Source organism: Dermochelys coriacea, chromosome 9 (assembly GCF_009764565.3).
Source record: "Dermochelys coriacea isolate rDerCor1 chromosome 9, rDerCor1.pri.v4, whole genome shotgun sequence".
Classification (NCBI taxonomy): Eukaryota; Metazoa; Chordata; order Testudines; family Dermochelyidae; genus Dermochelys; species Dermochelys coriacea.
Genome location: NC_050076.1, coordinates 89,954,364 through 89,971,210, shown reverse-complemented (window position 1 = coordinate 89,971,210; position 16,847 = coordinate 89,954,364). Strand labels below are relative to the sequence as shown.

Genomic DNA, 16,847 nt, shown 5'->3' with positions numbered 1-16,847 from the left:
GCAGGTGAACGAGCCTCTGATAGTGTGGCTGATGTGATTAGGCCCTCTGATGGTATCCCCTGAATAGATATGTGGACACAGTTGGCAACGAGCTTTGTTGCAAGGATAGGTTCCTGGGTTAGTGGTTCTGTTGTGTGGTTGCTGGTGAGTATTTGCTTCAGGTTGGGGGGCTGTCTGTAAGTAAGGACTGGCCTGTCTCCCAAGATCTGTGAGAGTGATGGGTTGTCCTTCAGGCTAGTAAGGAGTTGTCATACATTGTAACAAACTTCTGCTTCTGCTTTTGGTTTGACTGGAATGGCTTTGAGTGGTGAAGAGTAGTTGCTGTTTTTGATTGATTTTGGCATCAAGGTATTTGTTCAGAAAGACATAGCCTGTGGAGATAGATGCAGTGCTGAGAGGTACAACTCTATTATTTTCTGTTCTCATCTGTCTAGACAAAGAAAAGGTCTTGATTTAAAGAGGAGGTGGTTTAATGAATTTTGTTTGGCTTGAAGAGTAAACTATTGCGATTTGAATGTCAGTTACTATGGGTTGTAAATCTTTCCATCTCAATGTCCTCAAGATCCTGAGGTTTTTGAGGTAGCACGTGTCCTTTAACAATAAGAATACTGCCAGTTTGGGTAAACAGGTTATACTGTTAACTCCCCAAAAAGAAGGAAGTGGAACATAAACAAGTTTTGAGAGACTGTTTTAGAGCACAATAAATTCCTTACACACATCACATCAAATTGTAAGAAAATGAGGAAGAATAGTGTACCCTCAAAACCTATGTGTTGGATTGTGATTTTTTTTTCTAAAAAGCACCAAGTATAAATACATATCTAGATAGTAAATGCACCTTCCATTGCATGGCCTTCAGTCAGGAAACATTGACTCATTTACAGAGAGAGGAACTATTAGTAGGAAAGAATGGAGGGGGAAAAAGCAATAGTGCTTTCATATGTTCCTTGTACTTACCTAAGAAGACAATAATGCGTAGCCATCACCTAACTGGGAGATGAAAGATTTTTTATTCTTGCTGCAAAAGTGTGTCTTCTATAGGCAAATGCTAAAATTTTCAATTCAGGAAGGGACAAATTCTGCCCTCTAATGTGAAGTGTGTGTGTGTGTGTGTGTGTGTGTGTGTGTGTGTGTGTGTGTGTGTGTACACAGCTCTTCATATAATACCTTATTAAAAAGGCAGGATTCCAGTTTTGAGGTGGAATAACAAGTGCATGTTGAGGCAGCAGAAGCGAGCAGGCAAAATTCATAGACACATGGATGAATGAGTGTATGGATTTTATGCTACTTTCTGCTATCTCGTTTATTGTATGAAAATACAAAATCTGACAATTGGGATAGGGCAAAGCGTACATTTGTGACACTCCATAGAGGAAACTAAATCAATGAAACAGCGGATGGATTATACTCATCCATATAAGCAGTTATTTTTCATCTGTATCAAAAGATATGTTTGGAATCATCATTTAAATGTTTTAATACAGTCTTCGTTGAATATTTAACCCAAGTATAATGGAGTATTACTCACTAATACAAACTGAAAATATTGTTTACCTTATTTAACTATATCAAAATCCCTGGAGGCTAGATTCTGCTCCCCATTAACACTGATGTAGGGTAATAAATTGCCTGCAGTGTTGGGATCACTATCTGCCTCCGTGTCTGAGAGGACAGAATACATGATTGAAGCTGCTTCTGTGGAATGTGAAGGGGGTTTCATTTTAGTGAAATCAAAGGCATGTCACATATCACCTTTTCAGTTGTGACATGTCATTGCCAGCTGTGGCATGCCTTTCATTGCCACAAAATGCTGCAAGCCTGTACTGCTTTCTTTTGGAAATTAACCTTGTGGTGACAGTGAACATGGAGCTACAGAAAGACCAACACAGGGCCTTATATGATACTGACCAATTGGCAAAAATTGATATTATGGGGATATTTGGTCAGAGGTAATTCAGCATGTAATAAATATTCAGAGCACTTGATGCAACCTTGATTTTGCCACCCAAATGTATTTGTGCTTCAGATAATGTTGGGGGAATGGGTACTGCAATTTCAAGTAATGAAATGACGGCGTGAGGTAACAAAGTGGCACCTTCTGAGTTTGATAGAAGTAAGCACTGATTCCTGGTTTGATAGTTAAATCATTTTCACCTCAAGGGAAGAAGTTTCCCATTTTACAAGGGCTTTTCATCTTCTGCACTCTTCCCACTTGTCATACTACTAGCTGGTTGCTGAGAAGTGACCTATGCAAAATAAATTGAATAATATATTAAATAAAGATTATACCTTGGATGTCGCATACTATTCCCCTAGATTGTTTTCCCTTTGTATGTATGATAATGATGTAGAAGATTAATAGATCTCTCTTAAGATTAGACTGTCCACTGCAGAAGATGAAACACAGACAGCTCTTACAAAGCATCAGCAGCAGGCATATAAAAATATGGTGGCATAAGTGGCCATTTTTCAGCTTGAGAAGGGCTTTTTCAGTTGCCCCTTTTCTTCAGCCTTAGACACTCAGTTAGATAAGGCACACTGCAGATGATCTCAAGACAACCTGAACATTTGATCTTACACACTGGGACTTGGTTCAGAGGACCTCGATTGCAGCTTGTATTGAAGTAATAAACCGAATCATTATCTCAGTAGCCACTGCCGTCCTATTTTCTCTGATAAAAGGTCCTGAAGCCCAGAGAGGAATAATTCCATGCCTTAGACCCCGTTGGTGTTGCCTCACAAGCCACAACTCCTCAACCAGTCAATCCAATACCAGGTAGGATCAACTTCATATACGGGGCACTGTTGCCAGATAGATATACCCCATCAACAGGGGTCAGGTTGCATGGGACAAATAAGAGGTTATGGCTCAAGTGGCTAGAGTAGATAGGGCTGTCCTAGCAGGACAGCATGGCCTAGCAGCCAGAGTCCTTGGGGCTGCCCTAGGTCTCTAGGCAACGTGGCCTATCGGCCAGAGTCCTTGAGAAGCACCCACATCCTGTGATGGGTGTAGGGTAGGGTGACCCAGGCCCACCCTTCTCCACTGGGTCCTGACCCATGGCCCTGTGAAACCAGTAGTCAGTGATTCAGTTGGGTTTCCTATTTTAACAGTCATGTTCCTTGGGTCACTTCCTGTCCTTGGTTCCTGCTCTGTCAGTTCTCCTAGGGGTGTCAGCCTTTCAGCTCACTCCCATCCTCTGGCGTCAGCAGGGATTCTGTTGTCGATCCCACTGGCTTGGTCTCCATGGTCCGCAGCTCCAGCTAGTCCCTGGCAGGAACCTGCAGCTCACATCTGCCCTCCCTCTCCTCCACCCAAAATGAGCGGGGCCACTCCCTTTTATATCTGTCTCAAGGTTGACCATGCCCAGCAGGGGTGAGGGGGTGTGGTTTCTTTGGCCCACAGTGTGAGGTTAACCTCAGCTGGGTCAGTGTGAGGTAGATACACCCCATCACAGACATATTGTACCTATAGTCATTTCACACCCAAAATCCTTCCACCACAAGCAATACAAACCAGCATGCACCCAAATCAAGATCTGAGCTTTAAGAAAGGCAACTAAGACAACCACCATATCTAAGAAAAGACTCAGTCTTAACAAGCTGAGATGTAATAAACATGATCTTACTTACGTCCTGAGTATGCTCTAAGTCTTGCCAGACTCAGTAGCTATAGGACTCTCCCTAACATCTCAAGCTGTTTTCAGCCCTCTTGAAGAATGATGTGGTCCCCTCTCTTTAGCGTGCCTATAAATATTAATATCTTACCAGATGATCACTTTGGGAAGCTCCAAAGGAAGGGGGGAAAAAATCCTAGTCAGCTCCAGTGGAGAAAATTCTCCTGGATCACAAATATGCTACTCAGATTCCAGCCTGAGTATATGAATGAGGCTCAGTCCATTTGGAGCCAATAGGATGTTTCTGTACCATATACTCCCTTAGCCAGACCTGAGGGGAAAAGGGTAGGGTTGGGTGCCCTATAGCTTATTTGGTTTATTGACCTGCTGTACGTGGAGTCAGATGTAAAATCAGCTGTTCCGTTCAAACAGAACTGCCAGACTTAGAGATCACTGTTGAGTGCATTTAATGTGACATCTGATATGGCTGAGGGTCCCTGCCAACTCAAGGTTGGCAGCTTGCCATCCTGTGGAAAATTTGGCCCATATTATTTGTTTGTTTTGCTGTTGAAAAACATCATACCATATCACTCACATTTGCACAGTGCTGTGGAAATGAAAAGTGCCGTACAAGTGCTTCTGGTTATTACGTTATCTGTTACTGGTGCAGTGCTACCATTAAATATTTCTAAAGCAGGGAATAGGGGCTTGCTACTGCCACAATTTAGGTACGAGTACCCCAATCCTCAAAGATTTAGGCATGTGCTTAAAAGTCAGTGGGAATACTTACATGTTTTATGTTAAACATGTGCGTAAATCTTTGCAGGATTGGGGCCCAAATCACTAAATGCATAACTTCATGTTAAGTATTGTCTCAATATTAAGCCCTTTCAAAATGAAAACTGTTTGATACCAAGACTCCTATTTACAACATTTTAAAATCTGGGTATCTAGGAAAGTGATCTATTTTCCTCCCCGTTTTTTAACAGCGGAGTAACAACAGTACAAGAGTTAGAACGGTCTCATCGTTCCCTGGTACAGTAGAAATGGAAAGATACATTACAGTACTTCACATCTTTAGCTGTCATTCCATTTAAGTGGCATACTTCTGTGAGATATCACTTATGAAAACCACAGGAAAAATCTGTAGGCCCTCTTTTATAGCAACACTGCCAGTCATCTTCAGTGTTTTATCTGATGGAAAGATACAACAGTCTCATAAATATCTGGATTATGACCTTTAGCTCAGTCAGTCTAACAAAAAAGCAACAGATTTCTACACTCATATGGCCTGAATTTAGTTTTCAATTTTTTCAAAGCAAAGATAGATAAATAATGTTGTTAAACATGATGAACTGACTAGATTGAGATGGATTCAAGTAACTAGAATGGAAGATGAAATCCAAACTGGCATTAATCAGACTGTGTACTTTGCTTTTCACTACTGACTGGGCCATTGCATGTTTTCATCTAGATAATAACATAATTGTATCCTCTTAATTGACACAGCAGAGTGGGTGTGTTGGGATTCACCAAGCCCATGAGAACTAGAAGCTTTTCCAGAATTGATGCATTTTCTTTAGTGAATACAACATATGCAATGGAAGCTTCCTTTCACTGCTCTATCTTCTTGCCTCATCCATAACATGGCTGGACCACCTCTAGGAGAGAAAGGAGGGCTAATGCCTATGTAAAAGATTTTGACCATTGCTATAATTCCCTCCAGCTCAACAGCAAAAAAATTATCGCCTCCTCTTATGGGGTATTCGCCTTCTGAAATAAAAACAAAACAGTGATATTTAGCTTTTAAAAATACTTAAAATAAGTAACACTGATTGGTCCCCCTCACCTATGCCGCTCCTGCCTGCCTCTCCATATTTTTCTCTTCTCTCTCCATTCCCTCAAGGCCACTTTTGCTTCCTACTCCAGGTCCTCTTTCCTTAGCTCTGCTCCACTGTTTATGTTCACCTCCTCCCTCTACTTCCTCACTGGTCTGATTTATCACCAGGTCCATGCCACGCCAGTTCTTTCTCTTTTGTTCCATCTACTCTACCACAGTTTAAGGACACACTCCTCACACATATCCTTCCCTACTTGACAATTCATTGGTCTCCCAGTTATTGATTTTCTCCTCCCACCAGCTCCAACCCTGAATCCTCAGGAAGAAAATGAATAGGTTAATAGTGACCTATTGTCTGAACCAAATCAGAAGTAATTTTAAAACTGAGTCAAAGGGTATGTCTACACTACGAAATTAGGTCGAATTTATAGAAGTCGGTTTTTTAGAAATCGTTTTTATACAGTCGATTGTGTATGTACCCACACAAAATGCTCTAAGTGCATTAAGTGCATTAACTCGGCAGAGTGCTTCAACAGTACTGAGGCTAGAGTCAACTTCTGGAGTGTTGCACTGTGGGTAGTTATCCCACAGTTCCCGCAGTCTCCGCCGCCCATTGGAATTTTGGGTTGAGATCCCAGTGCCTAATGGGCAAAAACATTGTCGTGGGTGGTTCTGGGTACATGTCGTCAGGCCCTCCCTCCCACCGTGAAAGCAATGGCAGACAATCGTTTCACGCCTTTTTTCCTGGGTTACCTGTGCAGATGCCATACCACAGCAAGCATGGAGCCCGCTCAGCTCACTGTCACTGTACGTCTCCTGGGTGTTGGCAGACACAGTACTGCTTTGCTACACAGCAGCAGCTCATTGTCTTGTGGCAGCAGACGGAGCAATAGGCTTGATAACCATCGTCATCATGTCCTAGGTGCTCTTGGCCGCATCGGTGAGGTCGGTCAGGATCACCTGAGCAGACATGGGCGCAGGGACATAAATAGGAGTGACGCAACCAGGTCATTCTCTTTAGTCCTGCTGGCAGTCCTACTGCACCGTCTTCTGATGAGCAACCAGGAGATGAGGATGGCTAGCAGTCCTACTGCACCGTCTGCTGCCAGCCTAAGATGTAAAAGATAGATGGAGTGGATCAAAACAAGAAATAGACCAGATTTGTTTTGTATTCATTTGCTCCCCCTCCCTCCCTCCGTGAAATCAACGGCCGACAATCATTTCAGTGAGGTCTGGTGGGGGCACCTTGAAAAGTTTAATGGAGATTCAGTCCTGCCTGGAATAACAGGGGGAGGGATAGCTCAGTGGGTTGAATATTAACCTGCTAAACCCAGGGTTTTGAGTTCAATCCTTGAGGGGGCCATTCTGTGTGACAGTTGTTTTTGTTTCTCCTTGATGTAAAGCCACCCCCTTTATTAATTTTAATTCCCTGTAAGCCAACCCTGTAAGCCTTGTCGTCAGTCGCCCCTCCCTCCGTCAGAGCAACGGCAGACAATCGTTCCGCACCTTTTTTCCATGCAGACGCCATACCATGGCAAGCATGGAGCCCGCTCAGATCACTTTGGCAATTAGGAGCACATTAAACACCACACGCATTATCCAGCAGTATATGCAGCACCAGAACCTGGCAAAGCGAAACCGGGTGAGTAGGCGACGTCAGCACGGTGACGAGAGTGATGAGGACATGGACACAGACTTCCCTCAAAGCATGGGCCCTGGCAATGTGGGCATCATGGTACAAATGGGGCAGGTTCATGCCGTGAAACGCCGATTCTGGGCCCGGGAAACAAGCACAGATGGGTGGGACCGCATAGTGTTGCAGGTCTGGGACGATTCCCAGTGGCTGTAAAACTTTTGCATGCATAAGGGCACTTTCATGGAACTTTGTGACTTGCTTTCCCCTGCCCTGAAGCACACGAATACCAAGATGAGAGCAGCCCTCACAGTTCGCAAGCGAGTGGCGATAGCCCTGTGGAAGCTTGCAACGCCAGACAGCTACCGGTCAGTCGGGAATCAATTTGGAGTGGGCAAATCTACTGTGGGGACTGCTGTGATCAAGTAGCCAACACACTCAAAGATCTGCTGATATCAAGGATAGAGACCCTGGGAAATGTGCAGGTCATAGTGGAAGGCTTTGCTGCATTGGGATTCCTTAACTCTGGTGGGGCGATAGACGGAACCCATATCCCTATCTTGGCACCGGAGCACCAAGCCAGCAAGTACATAAACCGCAAGGGATACTTTTCAATAGTGCTGCAAGCACTGGTGGATCACAAGGGACGTTTCACCAACATCAACGTGGGATGGCCAGGAAAGGTACATGACGCTCACATCTTCAGGAACTCTGGTCTGTATAAACAGCTGCAGCAAGGGACTTACTTTCCAGACCAGAAAATAACCGTTGGGGATGTTGAAATGCCTATAGTTATCCTTGGGGACCCAGCCTACCCCTTAATGCCCTGGCTCATGAAGCCATACACAGGCAGCCTGGACAGTAGTCAGGAGCTCTTCAATTACAGGCTGCGCAAGTGCAGAATGGTGGTAGAATGTGCATTTGGATGTTTAAAAGTGCGCTGACACAGTTTACTGACTCGGTTAGACCTCAGCGAAACCAATATTCCCACTGTTAGTTATTACTGCTTGCTGTGCGCTCCACAATATCTGTGAGAGTAAGGGGGAGACGTTTATGGCAAATCACCTGGCTGCTGGTTATGCACAGCCAGACACCAGGGCAGTTAGAAGAGCACTGGAGGGTTTGGTGCGCATCAGAGAAGCTTTGAAAACCAGTTTCATGACTGGCCAGGCTACGGTGTGAAAGTTCTGTTTGTTTCTCCTTGATTAAACCCCCCACCTCTTGGTTCACTCTACTTCCCTGTAAGCTAACCCTCCCCACCTCCCTTCGATCACTGCTTGCAGAGGCAATAAAGTCATTGTTGCTTCACATTCATGCATTCTTTATTAATTCATCACACAAATAGGGGGATACTGCCAAGGTAGCCTGGGAGGTGTGGGGGAGGAGGGAAGGACAAGGCCACACTGCACTTTAAATCTTAAAAACTTAAAAAATGTAAAACTTATTGAATGCCAGCCTTCTGTTGCTTGGGCAATCCTCTGGGGTGGAGTGGCTGGGTGGCCAGAGGGCCCCCCCCACCACGTTCTTGAGTGTCTGGGTGAGGAGGCTATGGAACTTGGGGAGGAGGGCGGGGCTGTAGTGGTGGTCTGTGTTCCTGCAGCTCAACCATACGCTGGAGCATATTAGTTTGATCCTCCAGCAACCTCAGCATTGAATCCTGCCTCCTCTCATCATGCTGCCGCCACCTATCATCTTCAGCCCTCTCTTCAGCCCACCACTTCTCCTTGCATTCATTTTGTGCTTTTCTGCACTCTGACATTGTCTGCCTCCACGCATTCGTCTGTGCTCTGTCAGTGTGGGAGGACAGCATGAGGTCAGAGAACATTTCATCGTGACTGCGTTTTTTTTGCCTTCTCATCTTTGCTAGCCTCTGGGAAGGAGAAGGTACAGTGATCCTTGAAACACATGCAGCTGGTGGAGGAAAAAAAGGGACAGTGGTATTTAAAAAGACACATTTTATAGAACAATGGGTACACTCTTTCACGGTAAACCTTGCTGTTAACATTACATACATAGCACATGTGCTTTCGTTACAAGGTCCCATTTTGCTTCCCCCCACCGCGTGGCTAACCCCTCGGCCCTCCCCCTTCCCCACAACATGTGGCTAACAGTGGGGAACATTTCTGTTCAACCACAGGCAAACAGCCCAGCAGAAACGGCCACCTCTGAATGTCCCCTTAAGAAAAGCACCCTATTTAAACCAGGTGACCATGAATGATATCACTCTCCTGAGGATATCACAGAGAGAGAAAGAACAGATGTTGTTTGAATGCCAGCAAACATACACTACAATGCTTTGTTCTGCAATGATTCCCAACTACGTGCTACTGGCCTGGCGTGGTAAACTGTCCTACCATAGTGGATGGAATAAGGCTGCCCTCCCCAGAAACCTTTTGCAAAGGCTTTTGGAATACATCCAGGAGAGCTTTATGGAGATGTCCCTGGAGGATTTCTGCTCCATCCCCAGCCACATTAAGAAACTTTTCCAGTAGCTGTACTGGCCTCGAATGCCAGGGCAAATTAATCATTAAACACGCTTGCTTTTAAATCATGTATACTATTTAAAAAGTTACACTCACCAGAGGTCCCTTCTCCACCTGGCGGGTCCGGGAGGCAGCCTTATCATAGAAGCGGCATGTTTTGGGCTCTGACCCAGAGCGGCCGTTCACCTCTCTGGTTTTCTGGTAGGCTTGCATCAGCTCCTTAAGTTTCACACGGCACTGCTTCGGGTCCCTGTTATGGCCTCTGTCCTTCATGTCCTGGGAGATTTTGACAAATGTTTTGGCATTTTGAAAACTGGAACAGAGTTCTGACAGCACTGATTCCTGTCCCCATACAGCGATCAGATTCCATACCTCCGTTCGGTCCATGCTGGAGCTCTTTTGCGATTCTGGGACTCCATGATGGTCACCTCTGCTGATGGTCCTCATGGTCACCTCTGCTGATGAGCTCTGCATGGTCAAATCTGCTGATGAACTCTGCACTCACCTGCAGATTGCCACACTGGCCAAACAGGAAATGAGATTCAAAAGTTCGAGGGCCTTTTCCTGTCTACGTGGCGAGTGCATCTGAGTTGAGAGTGCTGTCCAGAGCGGTCCCAATGAGCACTCTGGGATAGCTCCCAGAGGCCAATACCGTTGAATTGTGTCCACACTACCCCAAATTCGACCCGACAAGGCCGATTTCAGCGCTAATCCCCTTGTCGCGGGTGGAGTAAAGAAATCGATTTTAAGAGCCCTTTAAGTCGAAAAAAGGGCTTCGTCATGTGGATGGGTGCAGGGTTAAATCGATTTAACGCTGCTAAATTCGACCTCAACTCCTAGTGTAGAAAAGGCCCAAGAGTAAGAGAGTCAGTTTCAGGCTAATACAAAAAATGACATTGCTGCCCCCATCTTCTTCTTGCACTCCCAGACGTGCATACCATGATAGTGACAATTTGAGAGATGTTCTTTCTGAGAACAAACACTGACCTTCCTCAGAATCCTCCCCATGTTGTTCCAGTTCAACTCATTCCCAAGAGATGCCTGTAAAGGTCAGCTCTGGGTGTGAACTTCCCTGTAGTATGGGGGTTTCAGCTCCACTATTCCCATTTAGTTCCATATCTCTAAATAATACCATTGTTGCACAAAATGATTTGTTAGTGCTGAAACACATGAAGCTGCAATGTATATCACATTCCATCTAGACAGGACGTATTGTACTGTCTGAAGAGCGCCACCTGCCTGAAAAGGAAGTCAGGGCTTTTTGGTGAGTTTTTTCTTTGGAACTATGCTACTCTCTCAAACCTAGTTGATTTGTGTAGCCACATAATCATAACAGCATGCTTTTTTCATCATTATTGTTAGAGAAACACCAAGTGGTTTTGTTGCAATTCAACATGGAACAAATACAGCAAATTTAGCTAATCTCTGTATTCATCTTGGAAAATTGCACTGAAAATTTACCGGCCCAGATACAACCTGTACTTACCTCCTTGTTACCATGGTGATTGATAATAATTATAAACAAATAATGTTTTATGTACCCATTCAAAAAAAAGTATTCACCCCAGGCAAGTGAGTGACTAGCAACTTGTAAGGCAGATGTAATCGCTCAAAAATGGTACATAATCCAAGACTCTACTCAGCATAAACAACATCAGGTCCTGCCCAATAGCTTGAGATGTTTATTCTAAAGCCAAGGACATTTTAATTAGGACACTTTTAGGTTTTTGTGCTTATTAACTGGTGACATATTTTAAGGGTTAATTATAAAAAACAAACCTTTGTTGTGACAGTATGTTAAACCTGAAATAGTCTTTCTACCTACAAGATAAAATTAGGTAGGATCAGAATTTTGAATTATTCATGACTTTTTCTAACCAATTTTCCCCCCTCTCCTCCTCCTTTGTTCAGTATCAAATCTTCTTTGTGTTCCTTTCACTCAAGGTGAAAGCATTATTAAGTCTAGGAAGTGAAACATCCCAAAGACATGTAATTCAGTGAAATCCTTGTCCTGTAATCCTAACATTCTATTCAGTGCCAGCATTCAATATCCTCCTTCCTATATAAGCGCCACAATATATCAGCAGTTGATGAGATTTATTTGTTATACTCCTGCTTTCCTTCTTCATGAAAAGCTTAATCCATTCTTTTACTCCCTTAGGAGCCACACTGATGTGTGTGATTGGTTCTACTATTCTTGCTAATCCAGCAACTCTTCTCTTCATTCAAATTGCTGTAATGTTTGCTGAGGGGATATGCTTGTTTAGGGTTAGGCTAGCACCTGTGCTGAGTTTTAAAAGCATTATTAATATCTAATTATAATCTGACATGCTTGGATAATGTCTGAATATAAATATTAGCGGGGTTTCTTCTGGAAACTGCTTTGTAAACTAATGCTTGAATTAAGCAGTTTGGCCGTTTTTTAGGGCAATCAGAATTATTTCTGGCCATTAATGGAGACAGGTTACTGGACTAGATGGACCTCAGGTCTGCTGGCTGGGGGAAAGGGAAGTGCAGTGGGGAAGGGGCTGATGGGAGTTGTAGTGCCCTGCTTTGCAGCGCCATCATCCTATGTTTCCTAGTTGCTACATTCCTGTTGACTTCACTGGAACCCCCGTGCATGAGTTCAAGGGCAAAATATGGCTTTTAGTGCCATGGTGTGTCTCTTCAGAAATATACACATTTCTGGTCAAAAAAAAAGAGAGCCTCAAATATTACTAAGCATAAAATGTCAAAGAATGTTGCTCTTGGTTTACAAGTGTAAAATCCTTTGCCTCTAACCTTTCAAAAGTAAATCACCTCTGTTAATGTAAAATTCAAAATACAGAGAATTTAGTATGCAAATAGCATGTATGCCAAATGCATTTAAGGGGAGCATGCACATTTCCATAGAAAACAAATGTGAGTGCAGAAAAGCAGATGTTTTCTACCAATAGAGCGTACACACAGTTCTCAAGAGGATCTGTCTAGCAATTTATTTTCAAATTGTTGGAAGTATGCAAATTCCTCAGAATTAAACATGAAGTTAAAAGAAATGAATCCTATTAAGGACAAGGAAGTCCAAAGAGGCAACTGGGAATTTAATAATTCAATCAAGTATTGTAACTGGCCCAGCAGTATATCTAAAGGCATCGACTCAAATATCCGTTGAGCTTATCAAGGAGATAAGTGGAATTTTTGGAAAGATGTCTTCTAGAGTTTGCGTCTGGATCCTTTATCTGTCATTCATACAGAAGCCGGAGAGTTGTGATAATGTGGCATGCAGGATAGTTCCATTTAACGGTTGAGTCTACTCTGAAAAGGATATGTTTAAAAGTGGCACCTTCTTACTCAACAGAGCTGGTCCCTGTGTGTAGTCAGTGCTACAGCTGATTTGTATAGCGACAAATGTAAGTGTTGGCTACTTGTTACTCCTGTTAGCACAACAAAACTAAAGGATAGTGAGCTTGATTCTATCCTGCATAACCAACAGAACGAACTCACTTGTAATTTCAGGATCAAATCCTTCCTGAAGACTACGGGGTTGCATTGCTGTTGCTGAGGTTATAATCTGAAGACAATGGGTTTGCACAGGTGGAATTGCAAAGTTACAATCTGACCTGCACAATTTTTATTACTAGTGATTCAACATGGGCGTAGGTGCTGGAACTAGGGGTGCTACCACAAAAGTGGTTTCCATGATATCCTGGGTTTACAGTTTGGTTCAATGGCTCTCAGTATCCCCATTGTTTCAGTACCTCTGAACATGGAGAGTGCTTTGCTTCCTTTCTCTGCATGCGCCAAGTGGTATCAGGGCTGGCTTGTGTGTCTGGCTTGCCAGACAGGGGTAGGACCTAGTAACCCTCCTTTTTTCCCTACATATCACAACCCTTCAGCTTATGGTGCATTTCCTATTGTTTTCTTGTGTACCACACTGTCTGCCAAACTGCTCCACTTGCACATAGAGGTGCCTGCATGGGGCTTTTTTATCTGGCTGCATCCTCTTTGTCCCCTGTGCATCACCAGAATTCAGACCTAGACATACAGGCCAGTTCTCGCCTTGTCTATGCTTGCACAACTGCAGTGGGAGTCAGTGGGAATTGGGGGTTCTCAGCACCTCTGAAAATTGGGCCACCTTTACTTAAGTGATTAAATATAACCTTAGGAGCCTAACTGCAGGCACCCAATGTTGAAATGTCGGGACCAGCTTTCCCAAAGACACGTAGTCATGTAGCAGGAAGCTCCTTGGTTTGATTTGTGCCCTGCTGTGGTATAATTGTGATAGTGACATTTTAATCAGCACAAAGTCAGCTGATGGATTGTTTCATATATCCCTAATGTTCTCCACAAACGAGGAGCAAAGTATACAGGAGCCAACTAAAAAGTGTGTCAGGAAATAGAGTGTTATCTATTTACTGAGCAGATATAATTAAGTGGATACCAAAGTTTGACAGGGGAGATGCTATGAAAGCCAAGATGACTTTGCCAGAGTTAGGATTCCCCATTGCACGCTGGGTGTGCTTTGCTCTCATTTATGGTGGTAGGGCTTTGCCCTTGCACGTTCCCCTGGTGAAAGAGAGAAGCTTAAGCCTCACTGGCAAAACTCAGCTGTTGCAGCACCTCAAACCACTCTGCATTTCAAACCACCATGAGCTCCTGGGTGCCTTCTTTGGCTGCACGGCTTTCCCTTTCCCCTTTGCTAATCTTTGCTTTTCTCCTCTGTTTCCCTTCCTGATTGTAGCTGATGCTGAGTGTTGATAATGATGCTGGCAAAACTGCCTTGCCTTACCTCTCTCACACCTGCGTTCCCCTTTCCCACAAATAAGGCATCAAGTCTGTCACTTTATAACAACTTCAGAGGTTCCAGACTACCAGCTGCAGCTTGCTGTTGTCTGAGAACAGAGTGGGCATAGTACAGGCAAGGGAAATATGAACATGCTCACTTTTTACTCAGAGAAATGACTGCACTGAAAAAACGCACAACCAGGATCTTTGTGTGACTAGTGGTCACTCAAACAGCAGATGGCAAATATTATTCCTGTCTCTTCTAGCAAGAAATAACACCAAGAAATCTAATAAAATGAAGCTGGCTTAAATCACACAGAGAAGAACAGTTGTTTGATAAAATTTTCCTATGAGAATTTTTTTCTTTGAAGAAGTGAAATAATTCTTTCTAAGACTGGAATCCATAAATAACTGCTAGTTAAAAAATTATTTCCCATGTTCAGTTAGCAATGTACTTATCCATTTATGATAGGATTTGTCTGTGCTACTGTTAAGCCTCTGGAGGCCATTGGTCCAATTCTGCTTTCCTTATTTCTGACAGTTCCTACTGACCATTTTGAACTGGACTCCTGAGTGGCTACATAGGCCACATGATTCTACTGTGGCCTCATCTCTTCTTGAGCTCTCAATTATATTCTCTCTAGTAACCTGTTGGTTCTGCAATTCCCATCTGCTCTGCACCCCACTCGGTCAGAGAATTCCTACCTCTCCCCAGTTAGCTGCTTGGACGCAGGGGTTAGCTAAGATGAAGGGGAGATTGCTGATAGAGACAGAGCTGGTTGGGGGACTTTCACATAAGGGCCTCACAAAAGCTTCCGGTAGCTACGAGCTAGGTCCCAGTTGCACGAATTATTAATAAACCAAGTAGTGGGCATAGGAATGACCATATAGCAAATGTGAAAAATCGGGACTGGGGTGGGAGGTAATAGGTGCCTAAAAAGACAAAGCCCTGAATATTGGGACTGTCCCTATAAAATCAGGACATCTGGTCACCCTAAGTGGACAGTATATGGGCCTAATTCAGCCTCCAATGAAGACAATGAGATTTTGCCATTAATTTGAATTGAAGTGGGTCCTGTGTTCCTAAAATGTTCATCATTTTTGGTTTTTTCCTTATGCTTGTTGAGACTCATTCTCTTACATTAAGTGATGCATGTTATTTCTTCTACACACAGGTTGTAATCCTTGGTAAACATTCCAGAGGTTATCACTACATGCTAGCTAACCTGGTAAGAACTTTTTCATCAGCAGAAGTATAACTAAGTTTTAGAGGGTAATATATTCTATTTAGGTTGTGTCAGCTTTAATCAGCTAAGAAGGTAATGCATAAAGGAGTGCCTGGACTTTGAGAAATGACTTCAGTAAATACTAGAACTGGTATATAATAGTAATTTCTACTCAATTACACAGTCTTTGTTTTTGGGTCTAAGAAGTTCGTATCCTTTACTAATTTAAAAATAACAATTCAATTATATGTTCTCCGCTAATTTATATCCTCTTAAATAACTCACTAGATAATACTAATCTTCTGTATAACAGATTTTAAATGTAAACACTATAAAAATAATTACATTTTATTTGTACATAATACAAGTGATATAAAGAACCAAATTAAAATTTGTAATTCCATCTAGAAAAGTAGCCAGACTGTTTAACAACTCATTGGCTTTATATAGGTAGAACCTCATTGCAGAGTTAGTACTTTATACATATTCATTGACCAGGCAGAGGACCACATTATATCCATATTAAAAATACACTTCTCCACACTCTATAACTGACTTTTCAGATATTTCTTTGATATTTTTGAAAAGCCATCAGCTAGACATGCTGTAGAAAAGGATTATAATGTAGTTGATCCTGCAGAAAGAGTCATTTTTAGCTTCTGTGTGTGGAAAATGTTCTTCTAAAGTCATATCACACTTTCTAGTTAGTAATCCTACTTTGTAGAAGAGTCTCTATAATGATTTTTTCTGTGTATGATTAAAGCAGGTTACATGAATTTTAAAATGCCATTTTCATTATAAATACTGTGCGGCTTTAAAATGTGTCGTGCATTATGGAACTGATCCTATTCAAACTGACTACAGTGTACTTTTCATAAACCAAAAAACAGTGGGCTTAAATTGCTACTACCTTGTGCCACGCATAGCCATTTACACTTCTGCAAGGTGACTGCAAACTGCTACCTAATCAACTTGCTTTCTATGTCCACTTTGCGCAGGAGTAAATGACAATATGAGGCATAGAGCAGTGGAGAATCAGGCCCACAAGGCTTGAAAGTGAAACATTAAGGTAAATATTGTGACAATTAACACTGCTCTGTCTGGTGTGAGGATCATGCTTTGCCACAACACAGCAGTGAGAACAACAAGGGGCATCATGTCTCTGAGTCACAGAGCTTCTTGGCACTCTCTCCTAAAAAAGGGGGACTCTAAAGCATTTCCTGCTCTGCTGGCTGGTGCAAAGGAGGTATTGGAACCAGGCCCCAACTTTCTCCACCTCTTTTGGTG

General features: G+C 43.0%; 1 protein-coding gene across 6 annotated transcripts in view; it reads left to right on the top strand.

The window, feature by feature from the left end:
• Positions 1-16,847, top strand: part of GRIA3 (glutamate ionotropic receptor AMPA type subunit 3) — a 222,117-nt gene that overhangs the window by 97,358 nt on the left and 107,912 nt on the right. For all 6 annotated transcript variants that reach the window (XR_005294793.2, XM_038415652.2, XM_038415654.2 and 3 more), the window contains exon 5: positions 15,510-15,563. Coding sequence is in view for 5 of the 6 variants with exons in the window: in XM_038415652.2 (XP_038271580.1) it covers positions 15,510-15,563 (54 nt within the window). In the remaining variant the exon portion in view is untranslated. The remainder of the gene's footprint in view (positions 1-15,509; positions 15,564-16,847) is intronic.